The sequence below is a fragment of the Pseudorca crassidens genome, chromosome 7 (assembly GCF_039906515.1).
Source record: "Pseudorca crassidens isolate mPseCra1 chromosome 7, mPseCra1.hap1, whole genome shotgun sequence".
NCBI lineage: Eukaryota > Metazoa > Chordata > Mammalia > Artiodactyla > Delphinidae > Pseudorca > Pseudorca crassidens.
In genome coordinates this window covers 65708457-65736133 of record NC_090302.1, presented here as the reverse complement: position 1 = coordinate 65736133, position 27677 = coordinate 65708457, and the positions used below count along the sequence as shown (strand labels likewise).

General features: G+C 38.9%; 1 protein-coding gene across 19 annotated transcripts in view; it reads left to right on the top strand.

Annotated features, from left to right (window-relative positions):
• BNC2 (basonuclin zinc finger protein 2) overlaps positions 1 to 27677 on the top strand; it is a 427080-nt gene that overhangs the window by 263267 nt on the left and 136136 nt on the right. For all 19 annotated transcript variants that reach the window (XM_067744442.1, XM_067744440.1, XM_067744450.1 and 16 more), the window contains one exon: positions 6788 to 6890. In XM_067744442.1, the coding sequence (XP_067600543.1) occupies positions 6788 to 6890 (103 nt within the window). The remainder of the gene's footprint in view (positions 1 to 6787; positions 6891 to 27677) is intronic.

Below are 27677 nucleotides of genomic sequence, written 5' to 3'. Positions count from 1 at the left end.
CCTTTCGGCCTGTATGTGTTTTGTAGTCACGTAAAAGCAAATTTCTCTTGTCGTTTTCTAGTAAGCTCAGAAGTTATCCACCATGCCAAAAAAATTTTTTTCTTTCCTCAAGTTGCATCTTGACTTAGGCAAATTTAAGACACTGTTCTTCTACAAAGGCAATATCATGTAGATTTTCAAAGTCTTAGCTAAAACTCAGAGTGCTTCTTTTGGAAGTTGTTGCTTTTCCATTCGTTTTATGGATCAGCCATGTGAAAATGGAAGAGGAAAAACTGTCCTGAAAATTATACAGGGAGCTGTTTCCTTACTTAATAAATCACCATTCCTATCATGTGAGTTCTTGAGAATCTCTGTGGCAATGCTTGAAGTACGGCATTAGGTACTTTATACACAAGATGTATAAATGTGTGTGGCAGTCCATCTTTTTCTGGTCACATATAAGATTACTCTCTTCATCCATAATGCTTAGTAGCTGTTACTTTGTAATTACTACAGTGTATTCTGAGACAATCCTAGAAGAATTAGTTTCCAGATTCATTATGGATAATTTTCCAGATTTTTTTAAAGACAGAAGTCTTTGAAGGACAGTTTTCCTACCTAATAAAAAAGGTTTATTTGACCTTTGGCACCATACATACCTTTCCTTCTGGGACCTGTATGTACAGAGATGAATAACATATGCAGAGATGAATTAGTAATAGCTAATTATAACATGGACTACTTTGGATCTTCACGGAAGTTTGGCTGAGTTTACCTATTTATCACACCTACATGTGATTTCCAAAGTAGAAAATTCATTTTATTAAGAAATTTGTTCTTGTTAAAAAATAAGAAAGGCAAACCTTGTCACTGATAACCATTATAGCCGATTAATTTGTACACCTAGATTGTACCACCTAAGTTTCTGGAAGAAGCTGGTGGGACAGATGGATGCTCTATTAATGATTGGCTTTTTCAGGAATTCAGTTTTAGTGTAGGTTATGTTCTTAACTCTTAAACATTTTTAAATGATTCAAATAGAATTTCATAATCCAAGTTGTAAATCTTGGTATCCTCCCCAGAAATGAATAAGGAGAAAGCGGATTTAAGAAGGATTTTTAGTTATATATGGGATATTTGGCCAGGTTAATGAACACTTGAGGCGATCTCCTGGCAAATAGTTTTCTTTGTGTGGAAAGACAAAACCCAGAACTGAAATTAGTCTTATTTTGGGGGGTTTTGGGAAGGAAGGTTCTCTTTCTATGATTGTTCCTTCAGAATATGTCTTATGTTTCTATATGCCCCATGGCCTTATTTTGCCTTTTGTTGTTTTGTATTAATAGGTAACTTCTGTAAGTGTTCCCAAAGAAGGAACAGCTAACAGGAGATGTATTAATTAACCTTGTGTCTAGTTCTTTTGTGATATACGCTAAATATTAGCTGAAGCCACAATCTGTGGTTTTCTGAGAAATATCATTTGGTGAGAAGACTGATGTTCAGTTCACATTAACTTGCAGAGTTCAAGCCAGCTACGACTATAATGAAGTTTAAAGACTCTTCAGTTTTAGTGATAACAGAATCTGTTATTTGAATAGGGCTTTGGTACTCATCCAGAATACTAGCAAATGCACTCTTACTTAATATTCAAATATAAGTGTTACTGACTGAACCTTGATTAAATATTTTTATACTAAATTGGTCTACTTTATGAATTCTAGACATACTTTTGAACATGAATATTCATAATTTACTGGTTTTAACTGTATCTCTTCTTTTTCTACAGGTAATGGAAATAAACTGATTAGTAATTGGGAAATCCACCCTATCATTTAAGAGATGTGTAACACCTAAATAAACATTTTTGAACTCCAGTATTAAAACAGAAATAATAATCCCTGTCGTGCCCAATTCAGAGGATTATAGTATGAAGAGTATGGCATCATATATGTCAAAGTTCATTTATTCATTAAGACTAAATATGTGTTAAGCATTTTACAAGGTGTTGGAAAAAATACATTGGGAGGAATCATAAGGGGAAAATAATTCAAATGTAATATGTGGAAAGTTTCTTGAGGTCATAAATGTTTTCCATCTTTTGAGCTTTTGCTATCACTAGACACAGTGCCACATGCTTTATATTCATTATTTCATTTGAGTCTTTTGACACTCTTGTGATGTTATTGTTACCATCATTTTACAGATGGGAAAGAGGCTCGGAAGACTCATGCATTCTTTCTTTCCTTTTTTTTTTTTTTTTTTTGCGGTACGCGGGCCTCTCACTGCTGTGGCCTCTCCCGTTGCGGAGCTCGGGACGTGCAGGCTCAGCGGCCATGGCTCACGGGCCCAGCCGCTCCGCGGTATGTGGGATCTTCCTGGACCGGGGCACAAACCCGCGTCCCCTGCATCGGCAGGCGGACTCTCAACCACTGCGCCACCAGGGAAGCCCTCATGCATTCTTTAAGTGCCTTTTAAGCACCTATTATTTGCCATTATATTTACACTGTAAGCCCAACAATATGTCACTCTGCCTTCAAGGAGCTTAAATTCTACAGGGGAAGGCAGACTTTAATCAAATAGTCACACAGATATAGGGGTGTGTGTGTGTGTGTGTGTGTGTGTGTGTATATATATATATATATATAAAATGAATAAGTATAGATAAATATAATATTCACAACTGTGATAAGTGCTGTGACAGAAAGATCCCTTGGGGGCAGCTGCCCTGGGGAATGGAAGTAATATTTGAGTTGAAAGCTTGAAAGATGATCAGGAGTTAACAATACACAGTGGGGGGGGGGTGGGCAGACGGAGGGGCTCTGCCCCATGGCTGCCTGCGAGTGGGTGGAGAGCTCACACAGACCTGGAATCGGATTCCTGTGACTTCAGGGCAAGGTCCTGAATTAGCTGCATCTCAGTTTCCTCCTTTGTGAAATAAAGGGAATAACAGTAGTGACCTCGTGGTATTTTCTGAGGGAGAGCTAATGTTTGTAAAGTGTTAAGCACAGTATCTGGAAAATGGCACATATCCAGTAAATCTAGCTATTATTGATAATAGGTAATAGTTTACTGTTGTAGATAAATGTTTAAATCCTACCTTTGGTAGAAGAAAAGACCAAGGCATAAAGAGGAAGAAATGGTGCTTCCCAAACCTGTTCAAGGGCTTCCTTCTGTTCTTAGGGTCTCTCCTCTGAACCCACTGCCCATGAGCTCTGACTGTCAAATCCTTGAGCACAGGGACTCTGCCATCCATTTCTGCCACTTAACACAGTACTTGGCTCCACAGTGATGGGCTTTGCGTAGTGATGATATCTGAAGCTGTAGGAGGGGATGAAATTGCCTAAGAACGAAGAGTCCGGTGGTGGGAAACACCTGTATTTATTTACAGTGGAGAGAGAGTGAGAAGCTGCTGCCAATAAACTAGGGTAGTTGGTCTCTACAGCCCAGGAATGAAGGAGAGTTAGTGCCTTAGGTTCCCTCGGGGTCTAGGAGAACAAGGAGGCTAGAAAAGGGGACCAGATGTGATGAGAACATTCCTCTTGGAGACAGCAGTTTCAGGACTGTGTGGGGCAGAATCCAGATTGCACAATTAAAATGTAGGTGGAAGCAGTGGGTGGTGGGTGCATGGATTTTTCTTTCAAGAAATCTATGGCAAAGCTAAGCAGAGGAATCATTACTTTAAATAAGTTGCAGGCTTAAGGAAACTGGTTCTTGTTCTTGGGGTGTTGGAAAAGCTTATCCTACTGAAATGGAGGAAAGAGTTTCAGGCACTTGCTGAAGTGGGGTCCTGGAGGTGTGGAGGGGTTGCTAGCCTGAGTTGGCCAGACCTGCATAAGGGTCCTGCATCTATAGGTGGGAATATCCTGATCAAATTGTCTTCTCTTTTCCTGGTGTCCCCTTTCTGTCACCTCGTTATCGCCACTGAATTTTCTGTAGTCATGAATGCCCGGCAGTGGGTGGGAAGTACTCATATACTAGCTACGTGAAGAAATGGATGTGCTCACCAAAATGAAAGCTTCACCATCTCTGCTCTTCCCAGCTCTCTCCTTGTAAAGTGTGTACGTTTTTGAGGCTTAACTGGCTTTGATAGTTTTATGATAATTTATTTTTTTGAAGTGTGGGTGAGTTGGCAAGTGATCACATTGGTTCTGTTTTGTTGTGAATAAATAGTATGTCAAACTTTTATGCCGTTTCAAAAATGTTACTTAGAATAAAACTTCCTTTGAAGCCACAATAGTCTCATACTCAAAATATTTTTTTAGACCATATTGTTTAAATATATATAATTCCCTTAAGGAACAATTGTAGTCTATATAAATCTGAATTGAAAACAAATAGACCTTCTGGAAGTCATAGAAATACAAAATGGATATTCCAGTGCTCAAGTGTTTATATACAAAAGGAGCTGAGGTGTTCCAATGTTTGTATGTTTAGGTACAAAAAGGGTAAAATTATGAAAAAGGAAAAGGATGATGATCTGAAAAGTTTAATTCCCAAATGTGCCAGATGTATAAAGTTATTTAGGAAGAGAAAAATATTTGAATCATAAACTAGTTCTCAGTAAATGAATGAATAGTTCAATCAGTAAATAAATAAATATACCTAAAATAAAGCAAATCTACAGTCTCTTAATTTGTTTTGTCCTGAATATAGCTATAATTAAAATCGACGAAAGTATGTTTTAAACACAATAACTGTCAAATCAAAATGATCAAATCAGTGATTTAAAATATGTATGTTTTTCGTGCTGGAGTTAACATGTAGTCCTTGAGAGATAGTCCTTGTTAGTTTTGATCATTCCTTAGTATGGTAAAGCAGAGGCGACTTTTTTTTCCTTAGTGTTTTATGAAAGGTTCTGTAATCGCACTTCAGATTATATAAATATTTTAATGTCAATGTGGTTGCTGCATCTGAATTTATAATTGGATAGTTTGTAAGGTGCCTTGTTTTTAGTAGAAACACTGCCCTCTAAACTGTTGTTGTTTTGTTTTGTGTTACCATAGTACAATCAAATTGTGAGTTCGTTAATGAACACGCCATTTAAGGAAGCTCTTTCTAACCTGGGATGTTCTGACGTATTGCTCAGTCAGTTAAACTATTGAAGTTGACACAAGAAATTTGGGAAGAAACATTTCCCCTTCTAACCTTCAACTACATATATTATTCTTGCGTAGTCAGCATTTCCTTTGCTGCCCCTATTTCTTACTACTATTTCCTTTCATCACTAATATATACAGCAAAGTTTTACAACCTCCTAATATGTAATTGGACTATTGACGTTGGAAGAAAGGCCCTGAAATATCAGGCAGATGATACACCTGAGTGTTTTTCTTGCAGTAATAGAGGAGCAAACTAGGGTTGGAGGTGAAGCAAGAGAGGAGTCTAAGCAAGGACTCTATTGGAAACTGAACAGGGACCTATAGATTTGATGTTCATTAACAAAAGAGAAATATTTTAAACTTGCCTGATCTAAAGCATGGGGAGCAGTCAAAGCCCATTCAGTCTTACTCTCTGTAAATGGAGTTTGTCCCAACCACGTTAACAATGTCTAAAATACTGTCTGTTACAAATGAGACAGTTTATATAAAAATCCAGCTGGTTCCAGGAACATGAACGTCTGGAGCTGTGTAAGTGAGAGTAGCTTTCAGGCCCAGCACTGCAGTTTCAGGTAGCCCTGTACCTCTCCCCCACCCCACCCCCCAAATCAGTAATTATTGATTACATCTACAGCTGTAGAGAGGTCTTTTCCTGGCAGTTCAGGTAGTTACAGTAGATGGTTAATCTGAATGATCGGACTAAATCCCTTCTGTCTTCAGAACTGCCATGCAAGTTAGAACTAAATGTATGAGATAAATTTATTAACTGTAGTCTAGGAGCATAGGTTGGCTTTAGCACTGTTCTCAAGCATAGGTTCTTAATCTATCAAAAGTTACACTTCATTAATGCTAATTTTCTGTGGATTCGCTTTATAATGTAAACCGGGGAGATGATTTTTTAAAGTGCTTGTAAAGAAATGAAAGGTTTGTGAGTGTCTTTCAGTTTTCTAAGATATAGGTGAGTTGTTCCAAGTATCAAATATTCACATAAATGTCTTTTCCTGTTCTACATCTGATCTAAAAACAAATGTAAACTTAATCTCTTACATCATCATTAAAAAAAAAATGGGGGTTGTTTTGCATTTTTCAAAATAGGAATGAAAATGGACTTGATATATCAAGGGGGAAACAAACAAGGAATTGGGAAGTGACAAATGATGCCAGAAATATGCCAGGTGTTATTGGGCCAACAGGAATATCTCTCAAAATGTGTCTGAAAGATTAATAAAACATTTAAACGAAACACTGCAGAAGAAAAGTAATATTCTAATAATATTACTTGTATATCATGTTTTCCTCGGAACAACATTTCGTTTGAACATTATTGTATGAGAGTGTATTTTTTTTGCACTGTTGCCAGGTGGATGAACTTAAATGTGCCTGTTTGGTAGCAGCAATATTTTTTTCTCTTTCGGGTCCCTGGTGTTTCAGATCCAGCATCTTGTAGAGTATGTAATCCTTTTACTCTTATACTACTCGGGCTATGCTTCTCATTTAAAGCTCACCTATGAATGGCGTGAAACATTCTATTAGTGAATCAGTGTTGTTTTCTAATATGTTTTGGTAAGAGATTTTGATGGTTTCAAAATTTATTTTTAAAACTCTCCGGGCCCCTAAAGCCGTTAAAAATGGGAAGTGGGTGTTATTATTAAAATGGTGAAGAAATATGGTACCTTTGAACAGATGCTGATCTCTTTTCCTCCTCTCCTTTGCAGGCCATCCGCTGCACACTGGTGAACTGCACGTGTGAATGTTTCCAGCCAGGGAAGATTAACCTGAGGACTTGCGATCAGTGTAAACATGGCTGGGTGGCACATGGTGAGGAAAATCTGGACTTTTCTTCCCGTTCTTGTTGTGTTCGTGTGAGCGTGCCTTAATTTTTTTTTTTTTTAGAGCTGTCACTGGCCTAGAGAAGAGAGGGGTCAGCTGTGCTCCAAGTGTTAGTTCCCGTGCAGCCTGCAGCTCCCAAATTGCATATTCTCGGCTCCAAGAAGTAAGGCCAGGCGGGCAGCTCTCAGCAGCAGGGCGAGATGTTTATAGGACAGTTGGGTTCTGAGTGAACATAGCAGCAGCCAGCAAGCACCAGGCCCGATGGAAACTCAAACATACCACAGTTGGCCTTTCAGGGCCTGGACCTCAGAGGGGAGCTGGCAAGTCCTCTTTGCTTGAGGAGAACTCCTCCATGACTGCTCAGCCTTGTCATCTGCGTTCGGGGCAGAGTTTATCCTCCCAGATGTTAAATTCTGTATGGTCTAAGGTGGGTGAGAGAGTGAACGGGAACATTATTTGGCTGGTATCTGAAAAAAAATAATCCGTAAATACCGTCTTTCAGCGTGCCCGGGGATTGGAGGAGGCTGGCCCTGGTGGAGGGTGAGCTCTGCATAGGTGTGTGTTTGGGGCGAGGGTGACCGGGGGCCGAGGCGGGAAGGGTGGAGGCTCTTTGCCAGATGCACAGAGCTGTCCCATCCGTGGGCCTTCACTGAGCATTTAACGTGTTCTTCTGTCTGGTTTATGTTTTTGACGTTGAGGCGAAAGGAGACTTGCAAATAAGCAGGGACTTTACGTTAGTTTTCTTCACTTCCTAGGCTGTATAATTTTAAAAGATAGGTAATGTTTATAGAAGAAATCCTGGCTTGAGATTTTATTGACAGCCTGGGGGAGTGGCTCTTAAGTGGACATATTCTTCATTCCCCAGCAGTGCCAAATATCCAGTGGGTTGTATTTTTTTAAATGTCATGTTATTCTAGCAAGATCTGAGGGAACGACACCGGACCAGGCCTTGAGATGCATTTAATTTATCATGTGTCTTGCTTGTTGGGGCACGTAGGTTGGTGTTATGGGGCCATTTCAGCCCTGTTTCTGTGAGGGAGAGAGAAGAGGTGTATCGAGTAGTATGGGGGGAGCACACTGGAAGGCGTGTGCCTGAGACACAGAGCCACAATCCTCCAGTGCCTCCAGGGATGGAACTTGTTCCTGCTTTATTAACAAGGCCAAAATCTGTAACAACTCTCAGTCCAGTTTTGAACCACACTTGAGCTGCTGTTGCTTTTGTGGTCTGTGCAAGTGACTGCGTTCGATGACTTTTTCTCCCTTCCTACATGAGTTTGCTCGGGCTGCCATAACAAAATGCCACCGACTGGGCAGCTTAAACATCAGAAATTTATTTTCTCATGGTTCTGAAGGGCCGGAAGTCCCATATCAGGGTGGTTTCATTCTGAGGCCTGTCTTACTGGCTTGCAGATGGCTGCCGTCTCGCTGTGTCCTCACATGATCTTTGCTCTGTGAGGCACACCCCTGGTGTCTCTGTGCACCCAGATTCCTCTTCTTAGTCAGATTGGATGAGGGGCCACCCTAAGGGCCTCATTTTAATCTAATCACCTCTTGAAGAAAGGCCCTCTCTCCAAATACAGTCACATTCTGAAGGACTGGGGATGAAGGCTTCAACAGATGAATTTGGGGGAGGGGGAACACAATTCAGTTTATAACACTTCCCAAGTATCCTTCTTTCCCTCAGTAAGTATTGGCTCTGCCAGATAACAGCTTATGCCCCAAGCCCATCAAGGATCCTGGAGGCAGTGCGGGGCCAAATTCTGGCTCTACAACTTTGATGACATGTCGCTCAGCACCTCTGCATCTGAGCTTTCTTAACTGTAATAAGAGGGTTAATGACATCCACCTTGTAAGATTATTGTGAGCATTGACGATAAACTATATGAAGCCTTTAAAATAAATTATACATGTTAAAAGCAACAAACTGGACAACACATGAGCAATAAGGGGGTGGGGAGGGTCCAGTCATTAAACAAAGGACTTTTCATTCATTCCCTCTCATTTTTTCCAAAGCCATCTTGTGTTACCATCATCTGTCTACTGTGGTAGCCTTGTGAGTATAAAAGTTTACTGTGTCACCAGTTTATTTTATCTGTCTAACTTCCACGTGCATATTACATTAGTAGTGTAATGGGGGGAAAAAGCAATATTTCTTCCTTCTTGAACAACATAAATTATCCCCAGCCAGTGGTTGTTTCTAAGATTTTCTGAGGGATGTGGTTTTTCCCTAAACTTGAATAAGGTATTTCTGTTACATCAGACTCGGCCTTTCCTACCGTGTCATTAGAAATTCTGTGTTTCTGGTATATTAATTGTGAAGTTTCTCAGATCTCACTTTTCCTCACCACTACTATCACCTTGACCTCTTTTCCCCCACAAGGGAGACGTATCTGTATACAACTCAAAATATGTACACGCCGATATACAGATCTCACTCTTCCCCCATTCAGTAGGACAAATATGACAGAGAGGGTCTGGCTCCTAGCTTTTGAGTTGGCAGTGGGATGAGAGCACCCACTCTTTTTGCCCTTAGCATTTCAACTAATTGCTTCACTCTCTCCCCCTGCACAGAAAACCCTGAAATCGTGTCTCCAGTTATTTCTGCTCAGAGCTGTGAGATACAGCAGTCTTCCTGGCTGCCTTACTCAGTACAATATCCTATGTGTGGGACAAGGAGAAAGTGACTTGTTTTTTCTACTGTGTGATTTTTCTGTGAAAGTAGATGGAACGGCAAGCAGTAAGACTACCAAAATACATCTCATGGCATCATTTCATCATAGCCCTGAACACACTCCACGTGTAATTGTACCATAAAAAATTAATATTTGCCGTTAAAAATAACTAAATGCCAAAATCAGGGTTTCTCTACAAAACGATGAATTTTTAGAAATTTGTTGGCCTCTTTTGAATTAATGTCTTACTATATCTTCTTTGTTATCAGCATCTTCAGTTTCTTCCTAAGATGTAGGATTTCGTGGGTTATTATATATTTATTCATACACACACAGTCTCACACAGTCACTTCATAGCCTTATGATTGCTTCTGAAATCTGCTTGAATTGTTGACACTAGTTGCTTTACAAAAATCTTAAGATGTTTTGAAAAGTGAAAAGGAGTAATTAATTCATCACACTGTAACACCTGAATTTTGCAATTACTCACTGGGCCTTGGTGCTGTTCACAAATTACTTCCTTGACATCTTAGCACCATTGAGTTAAAGAGGGGGGAACCCAAAAATGACTCCTTGATTACCAGTAGGTATTTCCCACTGAATTAATAAAGGATTTCCTGCTCTTTTTCCCCATTAAGGAATTTCAGCTCTTGTACTTTGAAAGCAGGGCTTTATTGAATTTAACATTATTTAAAACAAGCTCTTTGGGGATATAGGATGTCCATACCAACAGTGTATAATAACCTGGAGTTTCTAATTTTGTCATATTTCACAGTCTTCAGTTGAAGGACTCCAGCATACTGCCACTTAATTCACTTAACAACTGTATTTTTTTTCCTTCCTCTGTTTGCATTGTCTTTTCTATGCTTTTCCTTCATTTGCCTAAAATTATCAGAGTGAGTCTTGAAAACATTAAAAAAAAACACATTTCCTGCAAGTTTAATTTTTCTTGGTTCAACATTGCCAAAATAAGGTATCAGCGTAAGAGCAGTAGTGGGCTTCTTTACTGGTGACATAAATGTTTGTGTCAGTAGAAATTCAGTAGGTGGCATTTTGACCCTTTCCCACCATACTAGGGTAGTAATTCTACTGTTCAGAGAATTGAAGCTTCAGCCAAAGATTTTACATAGCCTTACAAATTAGCAAATCTTACTAGTATACTGAGTTGTGGACAAGGAGAGGTGGGAGGAAGTGTACTTTGTAGCTACTCATCATTCTCCTCTGAGGAACCTGCTTCCAGTGAGAAGTATAACTAATCGGACTCTCTTGCCTTTGGGATAAACTGGAGGTGGGGTGAAAAGGGCGAGGGCTACTGTACTAAACCGTTTTTATTATTTGTTGTTTGCAAATTAGTTTTAATGTCTATAGTCTGGATGATGACTTTATTTCGAAACCAGTAAGATGAATAAAGTAGTACAAGTGTTAAAAAGTAAACTATACTCTAAATGATTTTCAGAAACATTTAATGATAATCCAGGCCAACTGGAAAATTACTGTTTAAAAAAAAACATGATGGGATATGTTTGATTTGATAAAAGAGGTGGGCAGATTTTAGAAAAGTAATTTATTTAGAATTTTTTTCCTTGGCTAGCTCAGTAATTTTTACTTCTGACGAAGCCCACTTGTTAAAACTCCTTTTTTAAAAAAAAAAAAAAATCCATTATTTCTTGGGATGTCCAGTAAGCATTTGTCAAGGATAGAGGCTTGATGAATAAAAACTATATTGTATAGGTTAATGAACCCCACGGTAGCTTTCTTGGTGCAAATTATTTTCTTTATAGAATACATTGACTTTAAATACTTTATTTACTCAGCAAGCCAGCTGTTTTCCTGCCAGTGTTCAAACTATTCAGATTTTTTAAATGTAAAATGAGCAGGCTTGGCCTGTCATCTGGATCATCAGTGAAGAGATATTTATTAAATATACATCATATGTAAAGTATTGTACCAGGTATGCTTTGGTTCTTCAATTCTGTGCCACAGGAAATGGTGAGCAGTATAAAGTTAATTTAGTGTCATCTACCAACCAGCTTTATGGTTTAATATACTGTAAGACTTAATATTCATATAATCCGTTAATTTCAAGCCTTTCTTTTTTGTAGTTCACTGGAAGTCATTTTTCTCTTTTTTCTCGGCATCGTTGAATTTGAATTCCCAGCTCTTTACTTGATATGTCTTATCAGAGCAGGGCTATTTATAGAGACACTCACCCGAATAGAAAACATAGGACATCCCGTTAAATTTGAATTTCAGGTAAACAGCGAATAATTTTCTAGTATAAACATGTACCTTGCAAATTTAGCTGAGTAGTCCTGTGTTTTTATGTGCTAAATCTGGCAAGCTGATACCTAAAAGAAAACCCTAGTTAGGCTTAATTTGCATAATTAAGTCCTAAATCAGGGCCATCGGTTCTGAGCATTCTGTAATCAAAAACCTTTTGATTATGTCCATCCTACGTTTAGAATCACAAGATCGCAAATCTGTAAACTATTCTGTTTACAGGTTCCTGAGATTTGTTGGCTGCTCGGTACTTTGTAAGGATTTAAGCAGGGTAGATCAAAACCAGTAATTTTTCATTTTATCCCATGAAAGGTCACATGTCTTTATTACTTGTCCCAGGCTGTGCTCTTCTTATGAATTGTCTGAACATCTGTGAAAGTAGTTTATCCCCAACTGGTAGTTCTGTAATATTCTCCCTGACCAGTCCAAGAGCCAGTGTAACTAAGTATACGCTTTCCTTTTCCATTCTCTTTTCTTTGCTAGTCTTCTGCTCTTCCCAACCCCGATAGAAGTCTATTATCAAAAGCAATAAAGCATGGCATTTCTCTGACATCATGCTCATTCTGAGTAACACAGCAACAGTTTCTATATGATCATTTGTAAATTTGTCAAGCGTAAGAGAGGAGGGTGAATAAAACGGAGTGTCCTCTGACAAAGGAAAATAATGCTCGCAGATATTAACCTGCAAGAAAGCCCTGCCTCCCTCTTACTGACCTGGAGACTGTCCTAACAAGAGTGAATTTTGCTTTGGGAGAGAATTGTTGCAGAGGGGTATTTAGGATTAGATGGAAAAACATAGGAAAGGTCCTAGCTGGAAACCTCAGCACAGGGAAATAAATGCAGGCTTCGCCGTGGCAGAGTAAGAACCTGATCCTTTGGGAAGAGGTAGGTGGCCATGCTCCTAGGGCTTTGCTTAGAAACACGAGGATAGAAACCCCACAGTCCTCTTCCCCTGGTGCACTGGTTTGGAAAAGGTGGGAGTTCATGGAGTATCTGCTTAACAGAATGTGTCTTTCTAGAAGACTTAGTTCTTCCCGGTTGTGACACTGAAACCTGGCTCGCCTAGCTGCAGAATTCTCTTTTAGTCAGGGAAACCAACTTCTAGCTGCCTCCTGGCTCTGGGGGGGCCAGGAGGGTCCTGCTCTCTCCATGGACGAAGTCCTTGAACATCTCTCCACTTATTTTTATTTTAGAGAGCAAACACAAGGCCACTTCCCTGCCTGGCACAAGAGCCTTCTTCGCTTGACCTGAGGGCACCGTGCCCTCTTCTGCTTCTCTCCCTTACTCCCTGATCACAGCTGATAAGCTTGAAAGGGAGGACATCCTCACAAATGTGACGGTTTGCTGCTTCCTTCATGGCATTAACTATATTCTTATTGTGTCCCTGAGCTGCTTGTTTTGAGTTGTTTCTCAGTCTGCCCACCTTTGGGACGGTGCTTTGAACTCCCTAAATTTTTTTTTTTTTTTAATCACCACACAAACAGTGCCTCCCCTTCAAAGTCCTGGGCTCTCTGCCTGTTAGCTCCTCAGATGTTGTTTTCTAGCTCCATCTTGTTCAGATGGAAACATACGGCGTATCTGGTAAATCCTGGGCTCTAAAGTGTACAGTGCCGGTCCCCTGCTAAGGACTTTCTAGGGAGGATCTTGAGATCGAAACCTACAGAGCTGGAGCCTCAGGGTCTGAACAAGCTTCAGGTACACAAATGGGAGGCGTGAGAGAAAAGGAGGTAAAAGTGCAGCTCTGTGTAGGTTCGCATCCTGCCTCTACCACCTGCCATCAGTAGAACCTTGGCCAGGTTACATAACCTCTGTATTCTCATCTGTGAAATGTGGATAATGATAGTGCCTAGTTTGCAGGGTTCTTTCTGGCATTAAATGAGATAATCTACTTAATAAGTGTTAGTTGTTATTTCTCAGTTCTTACAGAAGTAAAGCTTCAACCTTGAGAACATGACAGACACATTTTATTGTGGTCGAAATGGTTAAAAGTTGGGTGTGTTCAGGCCAGTGGTCGAATCCCATCTCAGTCTCTAGTTAGTTAGCCCCAGTTCTTTTATCTGTAAGCTCAAATAATAATAGGAATGTACCTGAAGAGCACAGTGAAGTTTTGAGGAGGGTTAAATGAAGAAGTGGACTGATTATTAATTATACTCTCTAGAGCCTCATGAATTTCTTCAGTGTCCAGTGCTGGAGTGAGGTCACCAGTTCCTTTGGCTGTGAGACCAGCTGTTCCTAGGGTGATCTTGTTTTCCCCAGCAAATCCAGTTTAGCTTCATACCTTCCATCTCCCCTAAAATGTCATGTGAGCCCATATTTGAATAGAAGTCCAAAACCCTTTTTCCCCGCAAAGTCACATTTTAAGAAGTGCACGTCAGTTGAGATGAATTGTAGGATTGCTTATCTGTTGAAAATCCAAAACCCAGAAGTAAACGAATTTTAGACAGGGTGAAGGCTACTTGTGCCTATTTTCACACCTGTATTCTTGCATGTGAAGTGCTTTGATGGGCTAACCACTTTATCATTTTACTGCACTTTATTACATCATAAATTTTTATATCTTGCTAACGATCCTACAGGAAGCTTAATTGTTTATAAGAACATCTTAGTTAACTGGAGTTCACCAGGTTAAGCAGAACACAAATTGAAGGGGTTATAAAGGAAACATACTCAGTTCCTCTCATTTTAGTCAGGATGCTCTGTTCAGATAATGGGGAGATGCTGCTGGGTCAGAAGGACCCAGGATGCCTCAGCAGTACTCTCAACCATTCTTCCTCCTATTGTGTCATAGTGATGACTTCTTCTAAGTGTGGGTCCCCCCATGCCCCCCCTCCACCCCTAACCCCCACATTTGAAGAGTAAAATCGCTGGATGAGATGCATGTGGTATTTCAGAGAAATTCTGACTTGTATTCTGGGAGGCATAAAACGTTGTCTGTGCAACTCATTCCTTACCAGGTGTTGCCTTCTGGGAGGGTAGAAGTTTGTAACTCTTGCAGAAGCTTGAGTTAATCTGTTATGAGTGAGCAGATAGCTAAAGCGTTGTATAGGAAATATTTAAAGCAGTTATTGCCACAACTGTATAGACTTGTAAGCAATACCTGTTAAGGGGCCCAGCAGTAAGGTCCCTCTCTCCTTAGAGCTGTTCCTTGATACACAGGGAAATCCCTCCTTTGGCCTCTAGGTCTCCCAGCCTGGTTGTATGGTCAGGTGATCCTACAAAAGCAAGTGCAGACCCAATTAATTGAAAGGACAGCCTTGCTGGGCCTTAAGTTCAACTGGCCACAGAATGCAAAGGCAACTGTAAACCTGGCTTTCCAAAAAGGAAGCCACCATTTTGGATCTGAGCACTTGAGATGTGGTTAGTCCCAACTGAGGTAAGTTGTAAGTGTAAAGTGTACACTGAAATTTAGAAATGTAATCTTAAAAAAAAAAAGAATGTAAAATAGCTCATTGAGAATCATTTTTATATCGTCTACATATTGGTAAAATTTTTATGTATTGGGTTAGATAAAATATATTTTTTAAAATTAGTTTCATTGTTCATTTTTTGCTTTTGAAATGAGATTAGAGAAATTTAAAATTATGTATGTGACTTGAATTATATTTCTATTAGGCATGGCTATTCTAGGTCCTTGGTGTGAGATAAATGTATTTGGAGGACCGAAGCTTAGGTTAAACTGGTTTGCTGGTAGAGTAGTTAAAACTGGTGTGAGAATCCTAGAATCCCAAATTCTGGCTCCTGTCCTTTCACTCAGTCCTTCGTGCTTTCACAACTGCTGCGCTATTGATCATGTCTGCTCTTTCCTCTGCCCTGGTCATCAGGGAAGCTGGACCTGTTCGCCCCCAGGAGCAATTAAGTATTACCTTCTGTATACTCTCAGAATACTTCACTGAGACCAGAAGGGTAGTTTCTGTAATACTGATCCCTCCACTAGCTTGGGACCTCAGGAAAAGCACTTCTTCATCTCTGGGTGCTGATACCCATTGTAGCATTTCCCACCTGAGAGAACACATGGAACAAAGGCTTATGGGAACCTCCTACGTGTATCTAAAAGTCTCTGATTCCTAACTGCCAGTTTCTTTTCCAGCAGCCTCTTCCCATTTTAAGTAGTAAACATAGCCTGCAACCCCCTGCCTTTAGTCCTGTTTCTGCATTTCTCTTTTTCAGCCCTCACTCTTTTTTCATCTCTGCTGTTTCCCCCTGTGTCTTTGGACAAAACAAGCGAAAGGTAGGTGGAAGGTTTTAATAGCCTAACCAACCAAGAAGTAAACTTTAGAGAAGTTAAATTTGTTTGATCATTAACACATGTTGGCATTTTTGTTTCATTCAGAAGATGTGGTCTTGAGTGAAGTATTTTTCACTTCTATTTAGTAGTTCTTCAGTACTCCTTTGCCTGCAAAAATCTGAGGGTAAGAAATTCCCCCCTCCACCCTTTTGGCTATTCATGTTTTCCACTATCAGTAAAAATTTAAAAACAAATCAGCCTCTCACATAAAAGAAAACACCTGTTTGGCATGGAGAAATTGGCCAGGGAAGTCTTTTTCCTGACAGGCCAAAAGCGACCATCACAGGGCCCCTTATAAAAAAAAAAAAAAAAAAGTCATTTTTTTTCTTTATTTCATGTGAGCATTGGCAGAAACTCTGACAAGCAGTTCTTCATATTTTATTATGTTCTTGTCTGCAGAATCTCTGTCAGGCAAAAACCTTGTCAGCGGAAAACCTGTCGTAGGATCAGAGGAGACAAAAACAGGTGTCACATAGGCAGTCAAAACTGAAGGAAAAAAGAGATTAGGCTAAAGAGAGAAAGGCAGACAATTACATTAATGCCATTGCTTTTATCTTATAGATGTGTGTTATTATCTCGGGGTGCTGAGTGCGCAATTGCCTCAAAGAAAAGTAGACAGGAGACAAGGGGAAACTTGATAGTTATTAGCTGAAGAGGCAGTGTGTCAAAGCTGGATGGGGTTCAAAGTTTTGCAAAGGAAAAAAACTGCAGGCAGCCAGCAACGGCTGTGTGGTTCTGCTTTCGGCTACATGAACCTAGTAGCAATCTAACATCTCGACTTGGAAACAGATCACAGAGAGAAAAATTAATGAAAGATCTCATTTGGAGGTTTTGGGGGTAGCATTTATCCTATAGACCATGCCACTGAATCATAATAGTTTCTCTCATAAAATCTTGCCTCAATGTGAGACACGAAGACAGGCATTTGTCAGTTCAGCTGTGTTGTTTGGATATGTTTAAAACACCTATTATCAACACACTTAATTAAAAAAAGCTATTAAGAAACCCTTTTACTAAGTGTGAACATCTGTACGTGCAAGCTGTAAATTAGGAGATCACATATGTGTGCCTCAGTCAGAGACTAAATGAACTTGGCAAGTGTTTTCTATTACTGGTTTTTAAGTACAGTAAAATATCTACAGGAACAATTGCTACATTTTAAAATTGGGATTTTTTTTTTTTATTGTGCCTGTTGGTCCTGATTCATAGAACTTGCCTTCTCATCAGAAATTAGGGTAATTACCATTATCAAAATGGGTAACCAGGATTCACAGAGCTAACCAGTATCTTCCCCCTCTGTTTACATCATTTCAGGAGACTTCTTTTCTCAAAGTTTTGAGCTTTATGAAATATTTGTGATGGTATATAATAGTTTCATTTTGGAAGTGGCTTAAACTCTGAGAGCCGTTTAGCCTTGTTGATAGCTTTTAGGTGTCAAAAGAACCAACTAGTAGAGAACGGGATGGTAACTTTAAGGCTTTCCTCTCTGCTCAATTGTACATTGATCATATTAATGGAAAAATCGGCAAGCATTGCTTTAGTCCCTAACATTTTCTAATCATGCATTTAAAATTTGGTTAGTTTAGACTTTTCCTGAGACTGCCTTCTTAGCCCTTTTTTTATGAGCAGATCTTTATATAGAGGTCTTTTATCCCACCAGTCATAGATGCAAAGCAGTTTGATACTTGATATATGCCTTAAGCCAATCCAGCAATACAGAAGAAAACACGCATCAGTGTCAAAAGTATGTGTGATAGCCCAGAGTTTTAAGGGATTACAGTGGGAGAAAAAAGATTGATTATAGATTTAGAATGAGATTTCAGGCTGACTTACTGGGAGAGGGAAGGAAAAATACTTGTGACACAAAGGTGACGTTCATTAAAAAAAAAAAAAAAAAAAGACCGAATATAATCATTTCTTTCTTTTAGGTATTTTTCCTACCAGCTGCTGGCTTTTTGTATCACTGCTCTCTCTCTCTCTCAGTTTTGAAATACTTCTTCACTACATGTGAAAGAGTTTAAAGCACATGTTCTATCAAAAATAAATATGCCTTGCATTTATAATGTCTCCATAGTGAAATTCTGATACAGATATATGCTACTTAAAGAAAATTAAGTCTTTAAAGTTAATAAATTGGGAGTAGGGTGATTATTCTCTTACAGAAGAATTCATTTTCTGTTTGTTGAATGAAGGACGCACATGTTCCATTCAAGTAGCAAATTTCAATTGTTACTTTTAAAGGGGGTATATTTTGTAGTCAGTGTGCATTTAATTCATTGATCTGTGAATTATATAAAGCAAGGTTTGTGTAGTCAACTTTCAGCTCACCTTGGTGACTAGAGATTGGATAGAACAGCAGCAGGAATAATAATAATCCCCAAACCTGGTTTCAGCAAGTAGATTCGGTTAGTCAGTCTCTTCTTAGACTTACAGTCAAGTTTGCAGATTGCATTTGCTCTTTCCCCTTACCACCTTCTGATGGAGATGCATATGAGGAGAGACATGCCCCCAAAAGTGGGCCATGGAAGGAAAAGGAAGGAGGAAGAGAAGCAAAACCAAGGATCTGTTTAATCTCCTTGCCAGGAGAGTGAGCTTCTGAATAACCCAGTGTTGACAGTCTACTTTTACGTGTGCCTCCGTCAGACTTTAATGATTTCCAAAGTCTGTTGTGAGGACTTTATTATGCATAAGGCCACAGGGGGGAAATGCCAGTCAGTTTGAAATATTACCTAGATAGTCTCAAGTGGAGCTCAAATTCTACCCTGGACTAATTGTCGGTGTGTGTGTGCATATCCATACACACTCAAAGCTGCATGTCAGCCAGGGAACAATTAAAATCCGTGAGACAGTGGGAGCTCATTGGAGCTCCTTCTGTCCCCCTTTGCTCCCTACAGTGTAGGATCACATTCCTAACGGACCATAAGAGTATTCATATAGCTATCCCTCATGTATTAAGGCACAAGAAAAAAATCGGGCATCATTCACATAAGGCATATAAGATATAGTCACATAATCAGGGTTTTTGGAGGCTTGGCAGAGGTGGTGGTGTTGTTGTTGTTTTTTTTTTTTTTTTTTTTTTGACTTAAAAACACTGACACACTATTTGTTCAAGAAGAAAAATAAGCCCTTCACACAGAAGGGCTGACAGATTTTATCACCAGGCTTGGGGATCAACTCTTTCAGCTACGTATCATTCCTTTTCTTCTTTCCTTAAAAAAAAAATTCTAAAAGCAAGCCGTCTCTCTCTTTGGTATTAAATATCCTAATTAATTCAGCCTTGACAGTTCCAGTTAGAAAGTTATGACTTAAATGGAACATGAGTTATTTTATACTTAATTTGCTCCCAGTTACACAGTTCTCTCCCCCCAAAAGTATTGAATACAATGTGCAGATCTAAATATTACTTCAAGTCGTAAGGACTTTTTCTCTCAGTAACAATCATGGTCCACCTTCCTGATCGATCACCTGATTCACTAAAAAGTTTTTAATATGTCATCATTGCCATTTATTAATGTTCTCCCCCAGTGCTACGGCTTTTATTGGGAACTGGCTTACAACCTATGGGTGGGTTAAGACTTTGCCCTGTGCCTTGATGCTCTTGGCCTAGTAAGAGAGCTGAGTCTTATAATGGGAAAGGATTGATGTTTTAATGCTTCCAAAGGGCCCCTTTACGATGAAATTCTAAATATGTAAAATCCCATTAAACCTGTAGAAGTTCATGGGCTAGCTACCTTGAAATGACATATCATTATATTGGGTATAGTGTGCATATTATAAAGTATTGTATAATTGGAAATTATTGGTCATATTAGCAAGAATGAAGAGCCACCCACCCTTTATAAATTCAGAGGTTATGGTCTGGGTACTTGAAGTAGGAAAGGGAACAATATTCTGATTATAAGTAATCAAAACTTAAAAATCTGCCCCCAGAAATTGCCCTAATAAAATTCTGTCACTAACAACTGTTTTTATTCGACTCTTCAAGTGATCGTGGAAAGAATTCCATAAAACAACATTTAAAGACACATTGAAATGTTAACCTCTTAGAAATTAAAATAGTATTCTAGGACTCACAGCTCCTAAAAGCTGACCACTTGATGCTCTTATAATTCGGAATCCTAAGGGGAGTTGGGGCAAGTTGGGAGACTGTAGTTCTCGAAACAATTCGCTTCGCAATTTAAGGCTCACTTGGCTTTCTCCCAAAATGAAAGCATAAGGCTTCTTTAATTTTTTTTTTTATTTCTAAAATTGCTTCAAATTAGCATTTAAAAATTTAAAAATATCCAGGACAGGACTAGAAATGAGTGAAATAAAAGGCTTCCTTTTAGACCGTTTTCATACAAATTTTTAATTGTTTTACTCTGCGAAGTAGGTGGCTTTGAAAAATCGTTCCATTTGGCTCACTTTTTCTTTTATTGAATGGCTATAAGCTTCACACCGCCATGCCTGAACAACTGTTCGATGGAATCCACTGGACATCAGGGCCTGAAGTATTTGAGCGTATTCCTGTGAAAACCACCTAAGTCACTTGAATTTGGCTTTTAAAGAAAGTTATGTTTAAAAAAAAGTTGTGGAAAACTAAGAACTATAAACTATCACTGAGAGCCAATTTTCTAGGATCGGTGAAAAGCACTTTTATACTCCTACATTAAGAAAAAAATGTATCTGAATATGGTCTTATTTCTGTGACCTTCACAGAAAATATTGGAAGTGAAGTCTGTAGAATTACAGGTTTACATTTATTTTAATTTATTTGAAGGTTTGGGGAGTAATTCCTGTTATTAAAAATCGAAATAAAAAAATAGTTATTCACATTTCATTTAATAGATACAAGTTCTTTTATAACCACCCTTCACACACTGCCGGTACTATTTTATACATTTGAAAACTGAATTTTATAAAGGACATTACTTTGTTCTTTAAGTTAGCAACGTAGTTAAAAGTCTATATTACTTCATATTTATTCCATATCTTGCATTACATTTTATACTTATTTTACATTTACGTTACACACTTACATTAATGAAGCACAGAAATTCCGGCTGTTGTCCTTATGGTGATTCTGTTCCTGACAGAAATGAGTTTTCTTCATACTGACTTTTTTGGGTCTTGTGGCTTAGCCACCACTTTCCTTTGAAAAACTATAGATCCTATCAAAGTGTTTACTGAAATTATATCCAGGCTTCAATTTCTCCTTTGTTTTATAGCCTAAAAATTACCAGTTTAAACTTCTGTTTCTGGCAATAAAGAAATCCAGGTAAATTATGTTCCCTCAGTAACCTAATTCACAGTTTAAGAAGCTCTTATTGTATGATTTTTTTTCTTTTTCTAACTAGTATCCATATTGTACAGTTAAACCCTTTTCTTTTTCCCAAGAAAATTCTGCATACTAAAAAAGAGGTTAATTTGTCTGTTTGCTTTTTTGCTTTTCCTCCAGACCTTTTACAAAAGAAAAATAATTTTTTCTTTGTAGATGCTCTTCTTACCTTATTGTGTTGACTGTTCTCTGACCCCTTTCAAAAGTCTATACGCTTGTCCCTTGGTATCCAAGGGATTTGGTTCCAGGACCCGCACGGATATCAAAATCCATGGATGCTCAAGTCTCTTATATAAAAACGCTGTAGCATTTGCATATAACCTATGCATATCCTCCCAAATCCACCATATACGTTCATCATCTCTGGATTACTTATAATACCTAATACAATGTAAATGCTATGTAAGTAGCTGTAGGACATGGCAAATTCAAGTTTTGCTTTTTTGGAACTTTATGGAATTTTTTGTTGGTGAATATTTTCCATCCACGGTTGGTTGAGTCCATGGATCAGTACCCGTGGATATGGAGGAGGACTGGCTCTACTATACCTTTTCCTATAGCTAGGAGACCATAGATCTAGCACATGGATCACAAACTTAGTGATCTGAACTATGATTCTCATAATGTCTGTTCATTATGATGTGGTCTCTGCACCCTGGTATTAAGCTTGTTTTCTTTAATACCACTAGATCTCATACTGCTTTTACCTAGAAATCCATTGGATGCCCCCAAATAATGCTTGAAGTGGTAGGAAAGGGAATAAATTATGCAACTTTAGTTAATTTCTGCTCAGCTAGCAGCCCCATCTCACTTCCCAAACTGCTGTAATTACCTACCCCCACTGTTGTCTAGAGTGTAAAGAGCAGAGGGGAGGGCTGAGAATGAGACGTGAGTGAAATTAAGAATTGGGTGGCACAGTGGAATCGAATCCTATCTTTGCACACTAGCTGTGTCCATCCACTCAACAATATGAGCGCTGAACACCCTTGATTGATTATGTTTCAGATATGGTTGCTGAAGCTCTTCTGATAAAATAGGCACAGAAGCGACCCAGTAAATGGGCAACATGTAGTTGGTATGTGCATGATTGGCTCGCTTTAAGTGCTATCATTGTTGAGACAGTTTGGTCTTAGATGAGGGGACCTCTCCAAGTTTATAGAAAAGGAAAACAGAACTTGTATGGAAGCTGGAAGAAAACGGTAGTTAAAAAGGTAAAGAAAGAAAGAGGAAAGGCCCTTAATGAACAGCATTGAAAAATTGAAAAATGTAGCTCAGCAGTTGGAACCCTGCTTGTCTCTCCAGCCTCATCATGTGCTACTCTCCCTTGTTCACGTCCTAGCAGAAATGGCTTTGCCTGGAACACCCCATCCCTAGCCCTGTTTAAATTATGTTCTCATGTCACATACCCAGTTTGTAATACTGTGTGTTAATGTGTATTTTTTTAAAGTCTGCTTTCCTCACTAGTTTTGTTAGAAAGGCAGTGGGCAGCTCACTTTTGTTGGAACAGAGAGCATGTTAGAGGGTTATTAGGCTGGAAAGTAGTAAATCAGTCTTTCCAAGGTCTTCTGACCCAGGTTAAGAATTTGGGGGCTGGGAGGGTAGGGCTGGAGCATTACTGGAAACTTTTGAGCAGAAAAGAGACATACTCTAAGCAGCCTTTTGAGAATACTGACTTGAGAACTGACTCTGTTCTTTCTGTATTACACCAGAGAGAGCAGAGGCAGACCACACCACACCAGACCAGCCAGGAGTCGCTTGCAGTAGTGGGCTTAGGAGGGTCTAAAAGCCTCTACTGAAGTGGTAGAAGTTAGGCCAGAGAGGAGGGTTAGATCCAGGGTAACTGCAGTGGAGACATTTACGGGGACTGGGTAGTCAGAGATAATTTTGAGTGTTCATGCTATATAAAGTTCAGTGAGAAAAACAACAACAAGATAGAAATTTGTAACTAGTGTGTGACCCTTAACTACATAAAATTAGGGACTGAAGAAAAGTAGATGCAGCTACATCAACACGTAGACAATAGTGCCTTTGGTTGGTGGGATTATGTATGACTGTCTTCCATTTGTTTTTCTTTTTCTCAAATTTATATTTTTTCAACGAGCACCTATGAGATATTCAGTCCAAAAAAATCACAACAAAAAAGATTTGATTTCAAGCATTTTGGCCTAGTTTCTTGGGTTTACCTTTCACAGCAGTAGGGGTCACAAGCACATGTTTGGAGTTGAGGGCACAGAGTTTGGGTAGAGCTCAACTTACAGGTTAGGGATGGCCGGTGTAGTATAGGAGTAGTTGGATTCCTAGAGGCAGATGATCACAGGTGGGCAGCTGGAGAGGCAGCTCCTCTGGAATCCTGATGGGTCCCCTGCATCTCAGTTGATTTCCCATCCAAATCCTCCAAACTTGAAAATCTCAGTCATCCTGTAACCCTGACTCATCTTCACTCCAAGCATCTATTTTCTTCCCCGTACTTGTTAGCTTGGTCTTGATTCTTTGTTCTCCTTTTCTTTCTCCTTGTACTAAGGTAGCGGTCTTCAATTCTTTTGGTCTGCCCCCAAAAGAATTTTGAAAACAAAGTTCCATCCTAACATTTCCATATGCTGAGTAACTTGCCAAGGTCATGCAGCAAGTTGGTGGCAGGGCTAGCATTTGAACCCTTGGAGTCTAGCCCTAGAAACTCTGTCCTTAATCTGAGGATAACAAGCACTCTGGAAACACTGGGAACTTCAAATCATTGTTCTAAGTCATTATTTTTTCTCTTAACTCTTGTTTCCAGTTCACTGTCCCCAAATAACATTACCACAAATGAAATCATATGTTCACTGCAAAGTCTTTTATCATTCATGTCTGCAAGGAAAATTAAGAAAATAAGATAATATATCCATAAATGGAAATTTTATTGTTTAATTTTTATCAAGAGGAATAAGATCAAAGCAATATAAATATTACATATTTTCATAATTTATTAAACATAAAGTAGATTTTTGTCAGAAATGCATCTGTCAATAAAATGGATAGGGCAATAAATTTTTTTCTTCCTAGATTAGTTCATGTATCAATAAATGAATAGTACTCATTGTAAGAAAGAGGAAAGGTACACTATTGGTTCCTTCCCCATTTTTGCAGATCTAAGTGCTCAGACACCTGTTCACATGAATACGTGGGACTAGGAACTTTATCACATTGTCATTTGGTTCTTAGAAATCATTTCAGATTATGTGCCAGCAATTACACAGTGATCAGTTAGTTTCTCTTTGTTTCATCCACCTTATTACCCAGATGTTGTTAGAGTCATTTACTTTCTCAATTTCTGGAGAAAGACATTAACAAGACATAGCAAATGCCAATTTATAAACTTAGCTGTTAGTCTTTCACTTAGAGGCATATCATTTATTCTTGTATACACCAAAAAGACTGAGAAAATTAAAATACTGTGTTAGTTATTCAGATGACTTCTGCAATATATCTTTTTTTTAAGGTGATAACTTTTATTACTGCATATTTAGCTTTCTTAATTGATGAAAATTTCCACCAGTGCTCATGGCCAAATCAGGCTGAATTATCATTGGGAAAAGAAATGAACTCACATTTCAATACAAATGAATGTATTAATATGCATTTTGAGAAAAGTTGTAAATAATAAATTATGAACTGCAATTCATAGGATAGTTTGCTAAAACAGTCTAGAATAAAATGTGGAGCTAATAAAATTAATAAGTGTACAATAGAAATGCTATTTCGCATTACTTAATTAGTAATGATGCACTATAATGTATAACTTAAGATTTTTATGAAATGACGAGTATGTTAAAAGTCAGGGTATTACTTTAATAATGATTGTGTGTATCACAATCTGGTGTTGGACTTTAGGAACAAAGTAGATAAGAGCCGTATTTTATAAAAACATGGTCAAACTTTTAATGTGTTTAATGAAAGAAGTTATATACTGCTAAAAATTAAGTGCTTTGGCATTTAGGTCATAATTTAATTTTATTTCTATTAACAGGATGTAGACATATTCAAAACTTTATAAGATGAAAATGATTAATCATAACAAATATTTTGATAGTATTTGATTAAATGGGTAGTAACTGCCTTATTAAGTGATAAACATTGTTTCTGAATTTCTGTAAAATTCCTATCCACAGGTTTTATTCAGTGCATCTTCCAAATTTCATAGGTCTGGGAAAATATTCAAACTGATTTTAAAAGAGTGGGCATCACATGTGCTCGGGGGCTTTTTTTCCCAGGTGATGACACCTCCTGGGGATGAGTGTCAGGAATAATTGAAAAGAATGGAGGGAAAAGCCATTTTCAGCATTAGATACTTTTGCTTTGCGCTCACAGGATACTTCCTAAAAAGTGATACCTTATTAAATAGGAATGCAAGAGGTGAGTGCATGACTGTTGCCCATTTTACATAATGTCTGAATTCTGAATGCTCCAGCATAGACCCGAATATCAGGTTCTAGCTACCCTTTACTTGTATATGCATAACCAGGGGAAGAGGGCCCTTTTCCAGGTTCTTGGTATTTTTATTAATCCTTAAACAAGGCTTCACAAAGCGATTCAAACTGGCCACTATTTTGACCCCCCCAGGAGGCCTTTACACCCTGCGCCAGTGCACTGTATAAGTCAAGTCAGAGTTATGCCTTTATTTGGTAAAGGAAAGAAGGGTATAGTTTTCACAGGAGAATTGGGGATGGATAATCTGCATGAACAGGCGGGCCTGTTCTCAGGGGGATCAATTTTAGGAAAGAGTAAATGTGGGATTACAGGATCTGGAAATTGAGTCCCCATGTCTGCGTATCTCTGAAAGGCCGGTGCATACCCCAGGTTTAGGCAGATCATCATTTGAAGTCCACTGAGTCAGGGCATCTCCCAGTGGAGTATTGCAAACATTTCCTACCCTGTTCACTTAACTCGTAAGTTATCCTGCCCTCTAACTCACCTCTGTGGTTTTCAGTGGCATGTATTGTAGGCGTGTATGTCAGCATCACCTGTGGTAATTTTTCACCCGAACCATGACCATCTCCCTCTCGACCCTTCTTCCTTAGGGGTTGTGGCTCTGTGGCCATGTGTCCCCAGCTGACACCTATTGCTTTACATAAACTTCTGGACTCTCGTCAGAGTTTTACATCTAAAATTATAAGTCATTTTCACCTTATAAAATGTTTAATATTTTCCAAATCCTATTAATCAGAAATAAAATTATATTATAACCTTTCCACAGGTTTTGGCCTGCAGTGTTAAGGTTTCTTACAGACTGCCCATCTGACTTTTCCGTATTTATCTTCAACTCTTTTGCTGCAAGCCTGACACATTCTTTGGATATTCAGTTCTCTTACACACACCTCATTAGTGCAGTGGTTCTCAAAGTATTGTCCCTGGCCAGCAGCGTCAGTGTCTTGTGGAGACTTGTTAGAAATGCCAATTCTTGGCCCCCACCCCGACCCAGTGAATCAGAAACTCCAGGGGAAGGTGGCCCAGCCATCTGACCTGTGTTTTAACAAGGCCTTCATCTGATTTTGAGACACATAATGTTTGAGAACCCCTGCCTTATTTCCGTCTACCTGGACTGTCGTCCTCCTTTCTCGCTTGCTGATGACTTACAAGAGTATTCCTTCCCGGCAGAGTGGCCCTCTCTTCTGTGTCCTACAGTACTTTATCACATCTCTTTTACAGCAAAGATGACTTTTGCATCTGCATGCGGTACCTGCCTTGGTGATAAGTTGTTAAGTGCCAGTGAATAAACGCATGTATGCATGAATGAAGGAGAAGAGCATTTTAGGAGGAATGGTGTTCAACCAGGTCAGCGGCTATGGCGAGATCATGGAGAAGAATGAAGGGAAAAGCGATGGGGTTTTGTAGTAAGGCAGGTGTTGGTGACCTTTGAAATGCTTGCTTCAGCAGAGTGATGGGCAGGAAGCCCAGATTGTTGGGAGTTAGGGACTTCCAACTTGATGAAGACTTGCACGTTTCCAGAGTTGCTTATTGACTGTTTATCTGAACGTGTGGTAGAAAAAGAAGTTCTTGGGAGAAATAACTAAGTGACCTTAGGCCAGTTACTGACCCTCACGGAACCTGTGATCTCCGAATAGGCAGTAATAGTAATACCTTGTGTTTTAAGTTTTTTTAAAGGATTAAACGAGATTATTGTAACCCTTTAGAATGATGCCTAATATTTAGTTAGTACTTAAATGGTCATTTCCTTTATTCCCCTT